The sequence below is a fragment of the Acinonyx jubatus genome, chromosome C1 (assembly GCF_027475565.1).
Source record: "Acinonyx jubatus isolate Ajub_Pintada_27869175 chromosome C1, VMU_Ajub_asm_v1.0, whole genome shotgun sequence".
Lineage (NCBI taxonomy): Eukaryota > Metazoa > Chordata > Mammalia > Carnivora > Felidae > Acinonyx > Acinonyx jubatus.
This window is the reverse complement of record NC_069381.1, coordinates 132,792,501-132,811,386: the sequence shown is the minus strand read 5'-3', so window position 1 is coordinate 132,811,386 and position 18,886 is coordinate 132,792,501. Positions and strand designations below refer to the sequence as shown.

Genomic DNA, 18,886 nt, shown 5'->3' with positions numbered 1-18,886 from the left:
GTGTGTGTGTGTGTGTGTGTGTGTGTTTAAAGCAATGCTATAACTCTATCCAAATGCGATTCCGCCCTGCTTTAAAGTGTAGAAGCAAATGTGTATTTGGTAACATAGTTTAAAAACTGGACCCCCCCCTTCTACAGTCTATGTTCTTTTCTTGTGAAGTGGGCTTGTTTGTGGAGGACGCCCATCTCCAATACAGTGACACATACATCCCAGAGCCTCTTCCCCCTCACTTCCATCTAGCCTCAACAAGCACCAGAGCCAGGGCTCTCATATGGTTTTGCTTCCTCTGACAATGACATCAGCATCTTTCCATGTGCCTTATTTTTATAAAATTGTGCCCAGAATGAGTGGCGATGCCAGTAAAGGATACTGAGTCCTAGGAGTAATTTTTCATTAGAGTAAATGAAATGATATGATAAACAAGTAAAACCCGATGTGACAACATGGCACAAAGCTGTGATACAAAATGTTTGTTTCTATTCCTGTGAATGTTTTCTAAAGCTTTTATTATGCCTTTCGCATGTCTTGCGTGTATGTATACTGATCGGTGGAAACATGATTCGTGTTCAGATATTTATTTCTGTCAATGAATGACCAGATGGTTCTTGCCTTCTTGGAAGAGAACCACTTTCCCTGTTCAGTAACTGAGGGACATCCTGTATAACAAACTATATAGGATGACCGACTGGCCCAAGTGAAAAACCCGCCGCTGCCTTTCTCTACTCTGTAAAGTTGGCAGAGGCTCACACACGCCTTTATTCTTATTTTCTTTCTTAATTGAAATGGTTCGCATATTTTCCATACCAAAGTAACACACGCTCATTGTCGAAAACTGTGGCAATACAGACAAAAATAAAGAAGAAGAATGCTTATAAATTGATTTTTACTACCCATAACTAGCCACTTGGAGATTTAATGATGGTGATGAGGATACAAAACTGATGTTTATTTGAGTGCATACTCTGCTGAACACAGTGCTAAATGCTGTACACAAATTAGTTTATATAATTCTCCCCCAACCCACTGATGTAGGTAATGGTATTAACCTCCTTTCGTAGCTGAGGACACTGGAGCTCAGAGAGGTGAAATGAATTAGCTGAATCACACAGCTAGTGGCAGACTTTATTGAACCTGGGATTGCCTGCTAGCCCCATTGATCGCTAAGAGTTAGCTGATTAACTCTTCTGTTGTATACGTTTCCGATAGTTTTTTTCACTTTTGCACATTCCCCTTCAGTTGTATTTATGAAGCTTTTGATACATTAAAACACTTTATTTTTACACAGACAAACCTATTCTTTATTTTTGTGGTTTCTACCTTTAGTGTCACATCTAAAAAAGACCTTTCCTATTCCTAGATTATAACATGGCGGGGGGGTGGGGGGGAGAAATGCTAACAGTACCAGAAGAAAATAATCACAAGCCAGAAAGCCAAGGTGCGGAAGTCGACACCAACAGGAAGAGAAAGGAGATCTGAGATGTGTCTGAAAGCAGTGGCAAAGGGGAAAATGAAACTGTTCCCTTATTTTATCCATCGAGGGCAACCTGTTCAATAAACCAGGTGCATGCACTTCCATTCTTGCCTCCTGTCCTCCCCTTCAAGGTCCTACAGCAGGCTCTGGACTAAGAGGAAGGACTAGAGGAAAAGAGAGGAGGGCTTGTTACATAGCTGGGACTCTTGGAGGGTCTCTCATGTGCATCCAATGCCTTCTGTCAGAGGAGGCAAATTCCAACTCTTTTGTGTGGTGCAGAGGTATGTTCTTTTGAGACGCTCCTGGGAAGACCTCGCACACAGAGGTAGGTACTCCTTAGCATGAACGAAACCCTCTCTGCATGACCTCTAATCAGATCCTTCTCTCAGATCCTGCCCCAAGGGTATCCTCCTTGCCCCGAAGTCAACCTTCTTGAGCATAGTCCTTTCAATATGGATCTTGTACGACTCCCCTCCACCAGGGCCACGGGGAGGGCATGGGAGGAAATCAGGCGTGCTTTCCCTTTCAAATGGCAGAAAGGGGAGCTGCTTCCATTGCTTCCTTTCTCCTTACCCTGCCATGTGGACAGTCTCACTTAGCCTCCTACCTTCCGAATCTTGAAGTCAAGGGTATCGTCAGGATAGCCCTATGCCCTAGATTTTAGGGGGGCATGCAGTAGGTTCTCCCAAGAACACTTCTGAGCTCTGTTCTAGGAGCAGGAGGAGAGGGCAGGTTTTTGAGTTTCAAGCAGCTTGGCAGTCATCCAGTTTGGGGAAAGAGATGCCAGCCTCCCCTTCTGGCAAACATCCCAAATCTCTGTAATAAGAGGTTCCCATGGAGCCCATCTACTCCTGTGAATTTCCTCCTCGTATTTAGGCTGAGAGGGTGATGAGTAACAGTCAGGGGGCCAATGTTTCTACTTTTAGTAAGTCCTGCAGAGGGGTGTCTCACACCTCCTTTTAGCCTTTGTAGGTATCAATCCTCAGGGTTAGGACCTCAGCTGAAATTCCAGGATAGTAGGAAAAGTCCCATTTTACACGTATGACATAGAGTTATTTGGGGTTGTGAACATATCACATGATAAAAAGTTTCTCATTTTCTTTTCCAAAATGTATCGTTAGTTATCACAGATATTTTCTCATTCGTTTATTACTTTTTTAATAGTGACCCATGCCATTAATAAATTCATACTCGTTTCTTCTAGAGGTATAGCTCTATTACAATAAAATGAAAAAATTATGGCAGAGGAGTGCTCTGTATTGCAAAGCCATTTCTATGTCACAGTGTATAGTCCTTTGAAGCAATATTTTGTTGATCATGGTGACAACAAATTCAATATATCTAATAATACTGCATAGCAGGTCTTCATTCTCTTTCCTGTTGATGTGACAGTCACTCTTTAATGAAACCTTATTTTGTATACTATTTGCATTGTAGATCAGGAATGAAGAGCAGAGTTTGCTTAAGCAAGAGCTGAGCTGTTTATACTTTTTATATTCTTCTATCAAGAAATAATTACCCTTCAACCAACCTTACCTCCTTCTACTTCACATATGCAAACCACCTGAAATAAAGCACACTCAAACACCCAAACCACGCAGCAGTATACAAAAACAATCAGGACCCAGAAAACCATAAAATAGTGTATGCATAACCCTTTCCACTTCCTTGTATCAAGGCAGCCATTCCTTCAGCAAGTACATATGGAACATCTACTGTGGGCTGTAAACCTGGGAGGCAGTAGAGTTGATTTTGCTCATTTATTTAGTACAGGGAGGAAAGAATAAGATTTGTTTTAGCTCCAGTTCTGTAAAATCAAAATGTTTTTTCTGGCTTAACAAAGATGATACCGTAGTACGACTTTAGTATCTCTTGGTTTGTTGTCTATAATTCTCTACTGGAATACATCTACTACACATGGATTGGTTTTAAATGGCCTTCAGCACATTGCTGCAGGCACATCTGGCTGGTCCCTCTCTCTACTCCTAAACTTACATTCAATTTTACAATGATCTGACTTTTGACACCCTTAGAACTTGGTTGTACCCTGGCATATGTTATTGAAATGTTAAATGTGTATAAATTAGGGTGCACACTAATTCAGGTGGTATATGCAATACTTTAACATAGCCCGTGCTAACAAGATGCAGACTCAATACATCTAAATTATGGAATAAGTACATTTTTAAGATTACATGAATTTTTTTGTTTGTTTTATATGAGAACTCACCAAATAGTTACTTTTCCCAGGATATTTATTATTATTAACATTTATGGTTAAAAGTATATAGTTTCCACTTGTATCCAATGTAGTATTAAAAGATATTTGCATCTCTCTGTGCTTACGACCCACAATGATACAAACTGTGAATGTATATAATTCTCCACTAAAAACATTTGCTCCTATTCAAGAACCCACTATTCAAAGAAAGGGTATTTTAAGGTAGAAAGTAAACAACCTTCTGCCAAAAGGGGCACCTGGGTGGTTCACTCCATGAAGCTATTTGACTCTTGATTGCAACTCAGGTCATAATCTCACAGTTCGTGGGATCGAGCCCCATGTCGGGCTCTATACTGACAGCATGGAGCCTACTTGGGATTCTCTGTCTCTCTCTCTCTCTCTGCCCCACTCACGCACAAGTGCTGTCTCTCTTTCTCAGAATAAATAAACTTGAAAAAAAATTTTCTGCAAATAATGTTGAACCTCAAAATAATGGATTGTTGTGATCTTGAAACAACCAACATACTATCTCTTTAAAAAGCTTGAAAGAGGAGGGGTGCCTGGGTGGCTCAGTCAGTTAAGCATCCAACTTTGGCTCAGGTCATGATCTCACAGCCTGTGAGTTCAAGCCCCACATCGGGCTCTGTGCTGACAGCTCAGAGTCTGGAGCCTGCTTCAGATTCTGTGTCTCCCTCTCTCTCTGCCCCTCCCTCAGTCATGCTGTGTGTGTGTGTGTGTGTGTGTGTGTGTGTGTGTGTGTGTGTGTGTCTCAGGAATAAATAAAACATTTAAATTTTTTTTTTAAAACTTGAAAGAGGAAAACTCAATCACATGTTAAAAATGTCTAATTTTTCTTCTATTTGTTTTTCTTATGACAGCAGAGATTTCAGTTTGAGTAGGCACTCCATAAATACCTGCTGATTGACTAATAGTTTAAGGAAATGTCTTAGAGTTTCAATAATTGGTAAGATTTTAAGGAAGGACAAAACGTAGGTACAAATCTCTCTCTATTGCCTCGCTTTGGTGAATCTGCAGCTTTTCCAGGCATAGTAATCGATACCTACATGTGTCATCCTCACGTCTCCTCAAAACCTTCTTTATGATGTTTGCTGTCCAACATCTCTTACAGGTTAGCAAGTCAGAAACTGGCTATAACAGCCTTCTGTGGGATTAGGCCCTTAAGAATTGCAAATACTGAAACTACTATACAGAAAAGATGAAGTAAGTTTTTGAAACAGTAGCATAAGAATAGATCTATAACATGAGAAATAAAAGATACTATAAAAATTAGTGCATATTTTTAAAGGACTAAGTAGAATTTTTATATATTCATTAAAATGAACTCCATGGATATGTTAAGTATTAGACGTGTGTGAAGAGAGAATCAGTGACCTAGAAGCTAGATATTAAAAAATAAAAGGATAAGAATCCAGCACATGTCTAGTAAGACTTCCAGAAGGAAAAATTAGAGAAAGTGTTAGAGGCAATATTCAGAGATTTGGGCAAGAAATTTCCAGATTATTAAAGTCATACATCATACATATATTTAGTTTTAAAAGGTCAGAGAGTACAAAGAAGTCTGTAAAACAAAGCAAAATCCTTTTCCCCAGTCCTTCCCACCCCTAAGCTCTCCCACCTGTAGAGTCTACCAGTGACAAAATGTTTAAATTTTCTTGTCTTGCTCTTTCTTAATCTTTAAAATAGATATGATCTATTGACTTCCTATGAGTAGAAATTATTTAGTTAGCTCTCTTACGAGTATCCATGTGCATGTGCACGGGTGCACACATGTGCACGCACATACTTTCTCTCACCCTATCCTTCCAATATGGCTATATCTCAACTTTTGATTAAAGATTCTGTGTTTATAGCATTATTGCTATGTAAGTATGTTTCCTGCTGAGCATCGTGGTAGTTTGTTTTTAGGTTTTTTTTTTTCTTGAACAACTCTTTACCTTTTTCCTGGGGCTAATTATTGCTTTGACTTTATCTGCTTAGTTTCTGTGTCACCATCATAAACTCGTTCCCAAGCTTTGTGGCTGTCACTAAGTCATCATTTTGATATGGTCAGTCACATTAGAAAACCTATCATTTCCATGTTTGTTCTTGGATACCCCCTTCCTGGAGGACCCCATTTTTTGCCCTCTGTTCCTTCTAGTTGCTTTCTGGGCCCTTGAGTCAACTATTTCCTGGATCCCATGTCTCTCTCTTGTTTTATGTTCTCATCTTAGTGTGCTGTATCTACCTGTGAGGTATGCACATGGGAGCTAAAATTTCTTAGGAACTTGCATGTCTAAAAATGACTTTATCCGGCCTCATATTTGATTGATATTCGACTGAGTTTTGAGTTCTCATTGAAAATCATTTTCCTCTTAAGTTTGAGGTAATGTTCTATTGTTTTTTACTTTTTGAACTTCCGGTTGAGAAGTCCCATTCTTATCTATTTCTGATCCCTTGCATGTGACTTCCTGTTCGCTCTCCCAAAAGGTGTTAGATTTTCTATTTCACCTCTGGTGTTCTGAAATCCCATAATTCTGCTTGGATTGGATTTTTGTCCCTTTCTTATGCTGGTCACTCATTCCTTTCAGCACTAAGGATTTTCTTATATTTTTCCTTTCGTTTTCTCCCCCATGATTTTCTCCAACTCCTTTCTTCAACTCCTATTCACCAACATTGAACCTTAAATGGACCTGATTTTGTTTCTCTTCTCCTACTCCGCTCTTTTCATTTTTGTTTTTCTGCTGTCTGTAAAATTTTCTCAACCTTATCTTCCAATTTTTCTAATGATTTCTTTTTAGTTATGATATTTTATTTGCAAGCACTCTTTTCTGTTCCTGAATGTTCTTTCTTATTGCATTCTATTTTTCTCACCATGAATGCAAAATCTTATTTTATCATTGTGGATATGATAGGATTTTTTTTTTTTTAAGTTTTCATTTACTCCTCCCTCTGTCTCAGTGTCTTTCAAGGTCCTTTTCTGTAGTGGTTTGCTTTGTCATATTTATTTCATGTTAATAGTTTTCTTCAAATGTCTGATGGTCCCTGGCTGTCCTTTCAGATTTGAGAGTGAGACCCTGAAAGATGTTTAGAATTTCGGAGACAGGGCCTATGGACTAGTGACCATTTTCATGGAATGAGCAAACAAGGGATTCACTTGCGGCACCCCCACATGTCATTGTCGACAGGTCAGTCCAGTTAGTTTCCAGAGAAAGTCTCCTCCAATCACCTGTATGGGGAATCTCATGCTGTCTGAGAGCCACATGGTTAGGGAAGGGCGCTGGAGAGGGGTGACCAATAAATGGGCACAGTTTCACTTAATTTCCCTCACGCTTGCCTTTAGCCTTACTGAACCCCTCAAGTGAGGAAGCCTCCTTTCTGCTGTTGAGGTAGAGGGTGGGAGGTGGGGAGAGGGGGAAGACCAGAGGCAGATCACTGTGCATGGGGAGGTTGCATATCAGAGGGGTTTGTGCTCACTGCATAGAGAATTGTTACCAGTTCTGTTTTCAGTTCTGCTCCACATCTGCACCTCCCGAGGTACCTGGCATGTCCGATACCTGAGCCTTTGGAGTTTCTCTGCAACAAATGAACTGCTGCTTCTTGGCTAGCATCACATGCACAAGCAAAATCGTCTGCACGCATAGACGTCTCCTGCCTCCTCCTCTTTGCTCAAACACTACTCATTCCTATGCTTTCCATCTTCTGAAATTTAGTTGCCATTTCTTTCCCGTTGTCATCTTTTCCAGTTTTCCTCTTTGTTCTTGAAAGTCTTTGCCGTTTTTAAAAATTCCCATGCCATTATTTTAGTGGCAGTTCAAAAGGCAAGAGGTGTTTAAAATTGGTGTTTGCTCTGCCGTGTGTCCCCAGTCCATTCTTCATACTGCAGTAGAGTGTTTATTCAGCCCCCGTCTGCCTGTAAACTTTTCAAATGGCCACACACCGCTTCACTTACATTTTAAAGGCAGAAAAGCCTTCACCTGGTTATACCTTGGACCTCATTTTTGTCCCTCCCCTACCGCACCTTCATTCCTATTCACACCCAATTGACGCTCCGGCCATATTTTGCTTTTTCCACTGGACTGTGTTTTCCCTCCAGGTCCTTTGCACATGCCATGACTCTTGGCACAGCCCACGACTCACAACTGGCTATCTTCCAGTCACCACCGTAGCCTCAACTGAAAGATCACCTTCTCTAGAGAGCCTTCGTTGGCACCACCCCTGTCTCCAGGACTGGGTTCCCATCATCCTAACACCTATTCTTTTCTGATCAGAGCACCTACACATCGTGTGTTCCACGAAGGCAACTTAGCCATTTGCTCGGCACGGAGTGGGCACTCCAGTTTTTGTGGAATGGTGATTGAATGGTTTTTTCCTCCGAACCTTTTTCACTCAGTATTTAAACGCCTTTCTTAACCTTCAAGCCTTGGTCATAGTCTAGTAATAGCCCAGCAGTTTACCCATCTGTTGTATTTTGACCTCTGTTTTCCAAACTTTCCATACTGGAAACTGGAGAAAACCTGAAGTAAGCGGAAGTGTTTGTACACTCACTTTGTACACTTGAAGGCTTTATTTCAAAGTAATAGTTACAAAACTGTATCTTCCAGTAATATCAGTTCAGAATAAAGTCAGGTTCTGTGGATTAACAATTAGGCAGCAATAGAATCAGTACGTGATGTGGATCAATACTTAGTGCTGTAGCATTTAATGCTGTAGCAGGGGAAAAAAAAAGCGGGTTCTGCTGGAAGTTGGATTTGCTGGTGATTTTGATTTATTCAGGTTGTGGATGGGCAAATGAAAAAGGGAAAGGAAAAAAAAAAGACTGGAATTTTTGATGCCCATCTGTTCGTGCTTCAGAGACCTGGAAACTGATGTTTTAAATTTCCTGGTTTTACTTTCTTGGTTTATGCAGCTTTAAGAAGGGAAAAGATGGAAACTCTCAGTTAGAAAAATGAAAAGAATAAAAGGGAAGGAAAGGAAAAGTGAAAGGTAGGAAAAAAGTACGAAAGGCAACAAGTAATAGAAAGGGAGGAATATATTTGTTTGATTTATAACATTAGGCCTTTTTGTAATTCGTGTGCCTCTAGGCATGAGTACAAATCTTTGATTAGTATACAAATGAAAATAAGGTAACATTAAAATGCCCGCCTTACATGGAGAGCTAAAGTGTAACTGGTAAGAGTTAGCAAGAAAAACATATCTTTAAAAAGGCATCAGTCTGGTTCAGAAAGTAGGCTTAACTATGAAATGGCAGTGGAGCCAGAGACCAGAATTTTTTTAAATATTGAGTATCTTTTCATAACAATGACCACGTAATGATAATCTTCACCATTATTATCAGTAATTAAAAAAAAATAGTATTTACTGAGATCTTACTATGTGCCAAACAACATGGAAAGCCTTATTCTGCAAGGCAGCAATAATACTATCCCCATTTTACAGATGACATGACTGATACTTAAAGAAAAAACTCTTTCCCCAGGTCAGCTAGTAAGTGGCAGAGCCCTGAATTTGAAACAGACAATGGACTCAGAGCCCTGCTGACCCAGTATGCAATTTTGGCTGTGAATAGGGACCGTAAGATCAAATCAGTAGGTTTGATAGGATATTTTGATCCTCGTTCTTCTGTGAGAAGTCTCCGACTGGCAGTATTCTCATTGCTTAGGGGAGAAAACCCAGGTTTAGAAAAATTAAGTGACTTCATTCACAACCAAACAAATTTTTAGGAAAAATTTCTTTCCTAACACTCCATTCTCTATTATTTTTTCCTATTCTTAATCAACAAGTAACATTTTGTGCCACACAATAAAATTCACATTTTCTCTTCTTTATCCTCCAAATTCTTTCTTTTATCAGTTTTGATAGTCAGCTCTCTCTTCTTTGACAATATTCTCTTGTTGTCACTGTCTGTCAGCATAAACATAGTGCCTCCTACTCCGCTAGTTTCCTAATACTCTGTTCAGGAAATTTCACACATCACAGTGTTGACCCTTCCTCCTTTTCTCTGCAGCAGTGTCCATTTATATTGGTCAACTCAGGCTGCCATAACAAATTACCACGGGCTGGGTGGTTTAAAGAATAGACATGTATTTTCTCACATTTCTGGCCGCTGGCCACCTGAGATCAGGGTGCCCGCACGGTTGGTATTGAGTGGAGCTCTCTTCCTGGCTTGCAGGTAGCTGGCTGGCTTCTGGCTGTGTCCTCACACGTGGTAGTGGAAGGGAGGAGAGGAAAAAGAGACACAGGGAAAGAGAGATCTCTTCCGCCTCTTTTAAGGCCACAGTCCCTACCATATTAGGGCCCAATCTTTATGACTTCATTTAACCCTTGTTACCACCTAAAGACCCTCTCTCCCGACATAGTCACATTAAGGGTTACAGCTTCAATATACGAATTTTGAGGGAACACCTTTCAGTTTGTAGCACCAGTGCAATGATGTCATGCTCAAAAAGGAGAGTCTCTAATTGGAAACGCTTCCAAAGGAGAATTCTTATATTTGTTTGGAAAGAAGAAAGTGATCCTTTTTTTTTTTTAATATCAACGTATTTTCCCATCCTGCTTTCAACTTCTAAATAATGGCTTCTCAAAAAAAAAAAAAAATCATGGGATAGAACACGTGATTAGACATAATATTTAGAGTTTCCTTCGGTGCTTTATTGAGGCTATAGAAGACATGGGATTCCCAGAATAGTGAGAATAGTTACTTGCCAACAAGGTATATCCTGGCAAAGCTGCTTGCTTTGAGCCTATGTACGTGTGAAACAGCTACTTCCTCTTGAGTGAAAGAGATTACTTCAGATCCACATTTGGGAACTCTTTCATTTTTTTTTATACACTGTCGTTAAATTAAGTAAGGTGAAAGGATAGAAGATAGTGAAATTTTGCTTCTTGAGTTATTAATGAAACATAATGAACAAGTTATTAAGTTTGAATTTAAAAGTGAGATCATTTTAGTAACAGAATCAGTACACACAGTTTAGTTTAAAGGTGATGTGGAAAATTTACACTTTCGGGAGCTGGGAGTCCAAAATGAGTGTGAAATGTTACTACGTATGCACTAAAGGTTTTGTAAATACAGATATAACATAGGAGGATCCTAAATAATTGTTCGGTGAATATTTGTTGATGGATTGCAGTTCCTATTCTCTAACTGGGAAATTTGGTGTTACCCAAAATGGCCTTAGGGCTCACTCCTTATATTATGGACGTTAACTTGAATGAGCAAAGGTGTGGGAAGTTTACTTACGTGTGCTCTGTACACACCACAGTTCTCTTTTAATCCTCTCCAGAAATTTGCAGATACAGATACTATCCCATTTTGTAGACTATGAAGCACAGGTTCAGAGAAATGAAGTGATGTGAATAAATCCACGAGCACAGGAAGCGCCTGTGTACTGAAACAATCTGGATTATCCTCTGTGCAACATGCCCATTGCTTAAGTGGACTTACTTACAGTGCTTCACGGAGATTTCTTGCCACCTGTCCTCCCCAAATAATTTTTGCATAGGCTCACCATGTTATTTGAAATGATTCTGTTTGTGGTAAATTCCCTTGAGTTAAGGTACTTGCCCCCTTTGAAGGGTGGGACACATTGAGCCCGGAAGGTGGCTAATACATTGTGGGAGGAAGTTTAAGATTGGTTTCCAAAAAGACCAGCAATGGAGAGCAGGGCAGGATTCAGGGCTAGACCTAAAGTGGGGCTTAGTTCCAACATATAGGCTACAAGGAGGCTAAGTGTGGGGGGTAGCAAGAGTTCCCAGGCAATCAGAAAGTAGTCTGAAGGTCTTAGGGACTCACTCACCAGTGGGTGGAGAATGCTTGAAATGGAGGAGGTAGAAAAAGAAAGATTCCCTGTTTTCAGTTTAGCCTACAGTCCTGCGCAACTATGTCGAATTGCTCTAGTAAAGCTCGTGTAAACTAGAGGGTTTTCTTGTTCTAAGAGAGCTCTTCTTGGGGAGGAGTGGAGATCATGAGAAGTAAGCTTACATGTGCTCACAAAGATGGCTCTGAATGTGATAAACATTTGTTCTGTCAATATGCAAGGTAGGTTTTCTTCTTCTCGTACATTTATGAGGACCTTCAATTTTCTGAGACAAGAATGTATTTATTCGTAAGGGATTTTGTAAAATTGCACACAACAAACTGCTCACAGAGGCAGGTGGTTAAATGAGCAATATATACAATCTAAAACACTTTGAAATCCAAAGAGAACAGAGCCTTAAGGCATAACTGTTTAAGTTAAATAATACTAACCACATAAACTGTGTTGTCAGAAGAGGTCATGTAAACAAACGGTGTAAGTGAGGTATGTGAAAGTGTTAGATTTTCAGAAATGATTCTTAGAAGTCGTGGTGGGGAACAAAAATAAAAAGCAATAGGTTCATGAGCACAGGACCACCTTTTCCTATGAGAGCCATACATCCCAGCTCTTTAAAGGACAGCCATCAGAAAATGATGGACCTTAAATAGGGGAGGGAGCTGCAGTGTGTCTTTTGGGCAGCCTTTGAGAGAAGGTGCTGTCATCACTAAGAGTGTCATCTCTGGGCCCAGGCATGGCTAATGAGGCCAGTCAGATCACCACAAATTTGCTTTCAGTCTCAGCATGCGTTTCTCGGGCTAATAAGTGGGGTTTGCTTGTTAATTTTCACTGCAGCTAGTTTCTCTGGATTCTGTTTTTTCTATCTTGTCACAAAGCAGACTCTTCATAGTTTAAGTAAGACTCTCTTGCCCAGTGCCCTCTCACAGGCTGCTGTCAGTATTTCATGTTGACTTTGCAAGTTTACACCACGGGAGATGAAATTTGGTTCGGGCACCAAACACTGAACATCTAAACAACATGGCCTAACCAGCCACAGCGGTGTTGGATGGCAGTTCCCCCAGAGCATTTGTGCTATGTGTGTGTGGATTGGGACCGACTCATCCGTGATTTGAATTTGTTCGTATTTTGTTCCGCCAGGAGTTTCTTATTGAAACAGCCTTCACAGACATGTGCCATCTATTTTAGGAGTATTAGCCCTTAGCCATCTCCAGGAAAGAAGAACAAGCATCCTACAACCAACCAACCAACCAAGCAGAAGTCTGTCTTTCTGTTTCATGCTGTAGTCTCCAAACATCTAGTTTTAATTATGATGGATTTTCTTGCTTGTGATTCCTTTATTTCGTGAAGATAGTGTGGCAAGAGATACAGGGGGGTAGATGTGTACACATGAGAATGCTAGATTTTTACTTTTATACTTTATAGTTTTATAGAAATCTGCTTACCATATAAGTGATATATTGGACACATGTGGGCTAGCATGATTTTTTAATTATCTCTGATATTTGCTTATGTGGCAACATTCTAAAAATGTTAATTTTGTAATTAATTTCCAGCACATTGTTTGGAAACAGTAAATAGTTTTTGTTATAAATCACCCGAGAACTTAGATCACTAAACTGCATGGATGTGTCTTCCCAGTTGGTTTTGGAAAAGTTATTTATCTTTGATTCCTATTTCCTTTCTCCTCAATTCTCAGTGTGGTTTATATCCAAGAATCCACAGAAATTGCTGTGATAAAATCAAATGATATTTTTTTCTGCTATCATCCATATTAGCCTTGAACCATATCTTCTGTCCCTTTTTTTCACAGCTTCTCCTCATTTCTTTCAAACTTCCTTTTGTCTGCTGTTATGTGGCTTGGTATATGGCCTTCGGTTTGAGTTTCATCATTTCTCATGTGAGCACATTTCTCCACTCCTTCTGCCATCCCTACCATATAAAATATGCCACCACCCATCTTGCTTCTCAGACTCTGGCTGTGCATCTCCTAGGGTCTCAAGTAGCATTTCCCAGGATAGCCTTTGTTACATATTAAGTCTTAAGGTGCATGCTTGGGGGTGGGGGAGTCCTCGTTTCATGAGGTGTTACGTCTGAGAAACAATACACATAATAGTCCTGTTACATAATAGGTGCTCAATAAACATTTTATTGAATAAACAAAAGAATGAATAAGTGAACATACTTATGGTATACACTAGCATGTACTTTGGGAAGTTCTTGAGTGAGTAAGTGTTTAGGTCTGTTTAACCCAGCATTTACCAAATGTGTTTTCTCACAAAACCTTCTCTATCTAGTATTGCATAAAGCGCACGTTGTGAAAACTCCAGCCTAAATGATACAATGCGGTGGCCATACCACTCTCCCTCCCTCAAACCCAAGCTAATGTCCAGAGAACCTGAGCTTTGTCAGCTCCTTCTTGCCTACCCCACGGGCAGGCCACTTTCTCTTTTATTTTTATTTTTGAGAGACAGAGACAGAGACAGAGCACCAGCAGGGGAGGGGCAGAGAGAGAGGGAGACACAGAATCTGAAACAGACTCCAGGCTCTGAGCTGTCAGCACAGAGCCCGACGCAGGGCTCAAACTCACAAACTGTGAGATCATGACCTGGGCTGAAGTCGGACACCTAACCAACTGAGCCACCCAGGCGCCTCCAGGCCACTTTCTCTGTTTCGGTTGCTGATGCGCTCCTCCCTCTGCCTTGGCTCAAACCTGCAATACTCTTTAACCAGTTATGCTGCCTTTCTCTTTAATCATCCACTAATTTGCACCATTTTTCAAGTGCTGTCTTCCAAATCTGTTTTGAGAAGCAAGACCGCTGATAATCTCTGTCTTGTGGATTCTTATCTGTGGGTATTTATGAGATTCTATAGGTTGAACTCACTATATTAAGTACTTTTTATTGAAATCTCTCAAAAGGATATTTGTAGGCAGTGTATTCCATCATGACGCACATGTCAGCCATGATATTCTCTTCCACAGCCCATGAATCAGTATTCATGTCCCAAGTCTACTTGACTTGCTTTATTTTATCACCTTCCTTCTGACTACCTCCATTAGTCAACTAAACATACTCTAGCCTCTCAACTTTAGCAGAAATAAGCTAAGATACCTAGAGCATTTCCTGTATTTGCCATCAGTCTTAACATCATTTAAAGCCACTCTCAAACCTAGTGTTTCCAGATTGATCTGAATAAGGCCATTCCTATAGGGCCAGCTCTAAGTCTGTGTGTGTGGACGTGGGGTGGTGGGAAGCAATCCAATTTAGGTCTAGAAAGTACATGCGCCAGCTGTGTCTTTGAACATTGCCCAACGTAGTACCGGGGTTTTGTGGCAGTGCCTCTGGAACCACGTTGGCGGACAGAGGTGGTGAGGAAGGAATGGTGGTTGTGAGGACAGGAGGCGGTAGGGAGGCTCTGCTTCCGTTTCACAGATGAGCTGTTGGTGGGGAAAAATGGTTGGGGCAGGGCCCCATGGCTAATAGTAGACTGGAAATGATTACAGTGATCAGAATATTCCTAAAAGTAAAAACAGGTTCTGATAGAGCTGAGAGACTCAGAAACGGGGAAAGACATTCTACGAGTACGATGGGCAGTAGCATTTCCTTAAGAAAAATTGGGCAATTATTAAAAGGCAGATCTGGCAGAAGCTCTAAAACGCAGCTCACTGGTTTTCTTCTGACTCTCTTCTCTCTTTCACTCCTTATCTCGGGACCTTTTCTCTTCTCATTAACACCTCCACCAGAATTGGAGCTGGGGAAGAGAAAGGAAATGTTCAGACATGTGCCTATTTGCATACTCACTCTCTTGAGTTAATGCCAGGACGGCAGCACATTCTGTCCAGTTCAATAGAAAAGCCAGTTTCACCCCATCGGTAAGGTATTATTTTCTTTTTTAGCATAGAACAGTTTATTGCCAAGCTTCTCTTAACTGTACATTACAAATAGCGTCTGATTAAGAATGTTCTGGATGGGTTAATTAGTGTGGTGACTATTATTAAGCAAACTGCTTGTTAGTATTATGCCTATTTGATCTTGGTATTGATGTGAAGTAATTGACCATAGAGCTACATTTAGAAAAGCTGGAATAAAGTTTTTTGATTTCTATTATGGCAATAAATTGTTTATATTAAACATGTCTATGAAAATATGAGTTTCATGGCACAGAGAATCAGAATAGACTCTGTGGAATGGTAGATGCGGATTGTTTTGTTGTGTTTTGTTTTGTTTTTTAGTAATATTAATACATTTGTCCAGCTTGCTTCACGATCAGCTCTGTTAGAGCAAAGTAGTAAAAAATTATTTCAGCATGCTTCTGCAGAGTGTATGAAAAAGTAAGATGATTTTAACTTCCCTCACCTAAAGGACATATTTCCTTTTTACTTTAGCTAACTGCCTAACTACTTCTCTGAGTAACAATCACCATATATAAACAGACTATCATAGAAAAATATGGGAAGATATTCCAAGCAAGGAAAGCATAGCATGGAACCACCTTCTTTCATATACAGGATTATTATCTATATTATTTATTGGTATTTTGTCCAGTCCTGTTATTAAGTTTCCCTCACTATTGCATTTCCATAGGGAATTTATTCCATGAGCTAATAAATTATACCATCAGGGAGGGTTTTTTGAAATTCAGCTTAAATTTTCCCATTCTTAATTTCATCTCATTACTCCTAGTTATACCCCCTTGTACCCAGCTAAATAATTATTCTCTTTCCTTGGAGACTCCTATTATGTACCCCTCTACTTGTCACTTAACTAGGCTATTCATAGTTAGCTCCTTTAATCTGTCCTCATAAATCACTTCTTCCATTGCCTTAATCATTATTATTGCTCTTCTAAGAACTCTCTAATTTTCAAACATATACAGTTACAGGTGCCCCAGATGAAACCAGCTTTTGCACAGCCCTCTGTCCCTACAGACGCGGTGCCTTCCTTCTCTGTACACCACAGTCCATCACAAAGTGGCACCAGTTTGCTGGGCAAATCAACACAGGCTCATCTTGTCAAACTGCAGACACTCTCAACAGTGTTTTCTGTGTGTCCAACTTGCCTTCAGGATTTTCTTTCTCAACTTCATAACATTAGTAAGCTGAGTTTCTGCTTACGGTCTGTATTTATGTTCTGTATCTTTCCATGTCCCCACCTATCAAGTCAGTCATCCACAACCTGTGTCAGCATGGGATTCTGTTCATCCTTGCGAACATTTGGGAAGTGGGCCTACCGCCCTGCCCACAGCTAAATTCCTTGTCCCTTACCCATTCCTGTTGTTTACTACTCTTTAGCCAATCTCCCATCCCTTTTAATTGGCAATTGTATTCACATGCTGGCCAATATAAATGGATTTTAAGAGTAAGTTGGGTCATGATAAAGTTTTCTAAGATAAAGTTATGTTGTTTCAATGCCTGCTGATGCATATAGATAGATATAGATATAGATATAGATACAGATTTTTTGTTTTTTTGGTGAATCCTTCCTGCACTAAATTTGTAATTCTGTTAAAATCCTTTTTAAGCTTGCCTGGCATCCTTTATCCAACATACAAACAAACAGTTTTCTTCACTCGCTTTATTGTTGTTTTCCAGATATGTACAGATGTTCCTTCTCTTGCTGTTTGTTTCATTTGTTTAAATGTTGAGATATTGTCAGGGCCACTGGCTGGCTCAGTTGAAGGAGCATGTGACTCTTGATCACAGGGTTGTGAGTTTGAGCCCCACATTTTTTTTTAAAGTTAAGATACTGTTATAGTTTGCTCTTTTTTTCTTTTTGTGGTGTCCAGTGGGAGCTTTTCCATTGGATTTCAGTTCCTTAGAGTCTCCTCGGTGTTTTTGAATTTGTTTCAGGAATAAAGATCGTTAGTTCCCATAATAGTTCAGTAATGTGAGGTATGAAACTATGATCTGTATATGCCCAAGTTTATTTTTAAATCAAGAATTAATTTATTATTTCATTAGGGTATACCAAAGGAGTTAGCACCATTTTTGTGTTTTATCCATCTGTCTACAATCATGTATTTATTACTTGCAGGGTTCTTATATATAAGGTAATTTATCTCAAAGGGCTTTATGAGACAAGCACAGAAGCCCCCAAATAAGCTTTTTGGTTCTGTAATGTATACAGCACACTCCAGCCAAAGACCTTGTTTCCAGCCTACAGCAGAACCCACCCCGTTCATTCGTGTTGCCCATCAGTCCTCGCCCTCCGACCTAGCGAACGTCCTCGACTCCTCTCTCCTGTCCTGGTCCCTTAGCACACTTCTTATACTTACCTTCACCTCTTCTCACCTTGCTTGAAATCAGTGGCCTCGTCTATTGGCATTGAGATCGTTGGCCTCGAAATCGTGTGACACACCACCGATTCCATACCTGCCATCTGAAACTTTTTTCCGGCTTCACTTTTTCTCCTTCCCTCAGCTTTGTAAGAAAGCTTGGTCTAGTCTCTTTCATAAGACCTACTTACTTTCCCCCTGGCCAAGAATCCTACATGCTATGCTGTTCTCCTGAAAGTCTTGCAAGACTTTTCTGTTTCTTCAGGATCCACCTCCTTCCCTAGCATGTGTCCCCAAGTGAACACCCTAGCGACTACACCTATGTGCACGTGCCCCATTAAGGAAAACTGATCTTGCTTCCCCATTCTCCTCTCAACCTCTCTTTCTCGGCCTCTCCCTCTTTGATGTGCACACTGTAACCTGCAGGCTGATTTCTGCCTATGCTCTCCACGGGGACTCCCCTTTGAGTAGCAAGAGATCCAAAAGCTCTTTGTTTTATCTGATGCTCTGGTACCTATGGAGTGTTTCGTACCCCCCCCCCCCATGCATTTTTAAGGTTTCTTGATTCACACATTGTTTTGAGACTCTTAATTCACTTCAACAGGGTGATATTACTCTCTCAGATTCTCTTTTTACTCTTCCAAATGTTCCTTATTGCTCTCCTTCCATGGTTCTTCTCCCTCACCTATCTCTTAAATGCATGTGCTCTCCATTTCTTCACTTGCCCAACAGTGCAGGGAAGGGGTCAAGTCTCAGGGACTCAGAGAAAGCACTTGTTGTCTGGCCTCAGTCTACCTCTCTACACCTCAGACTCTGGGACTTGACCCCAGTCTCTTTGGATTGCTTGTTATTCACTGAAGAACTTATGGTCTTTCACGTCCCTTTGCTTTGATCACCACATTCCCTCAGTTCAGAACTTCCCCCTCTCTGCCTTTCAGACTCCTTCAACTAAAACCGTCTGTTAGCCTTTACTGATCCCCCAAGTCAGAATTAATCTCTAGTTCTGTTTAAAAACTTGGGATGCCCATTCTTTATATGTTTCACCACAGGTTAGTTGGTTTGTGTCTGTTCTAAGCACTACTGGTTTGCTCCCCAATAGACGGTGAG

General features: G+C 40.4%; 1 protein-coding gene across 27 annotated transcripts in view; it reads left to right on the top strand.

Annotated features, from left to right (window-relative positions):
* GTDC1 (glycosyltransferase like domain containing 1) overlaps positions 1-18,886 on the top strand; it is a 396,065-nt gene that overhangs the window by 308,767 nt on the left and 68,412 nt on the right. For 22 of the 27 annotated variants that reach the window (XR_008295325.1, XR_008295324.1, XR_008295323.1 and 19 more), the window contains one exon: positions 15,217-15,377. The exons of the other annotated variants lie outside the window; for them this stretch is intronic. Coding sequence is in view for 19 of the 22 variants with exons in the window: in XM_053215004.1 (XP_053070979.1) it covers positions 15,217-15,377 (161 nt within the window). In the remaining 3 variants the exon portion in view is untranslated. The remainder of the gene's footprint in view (positions 1-15,216; positions 15,378-18,886) is intronic. 27 annotated transcript variants of the gene reach the window in all.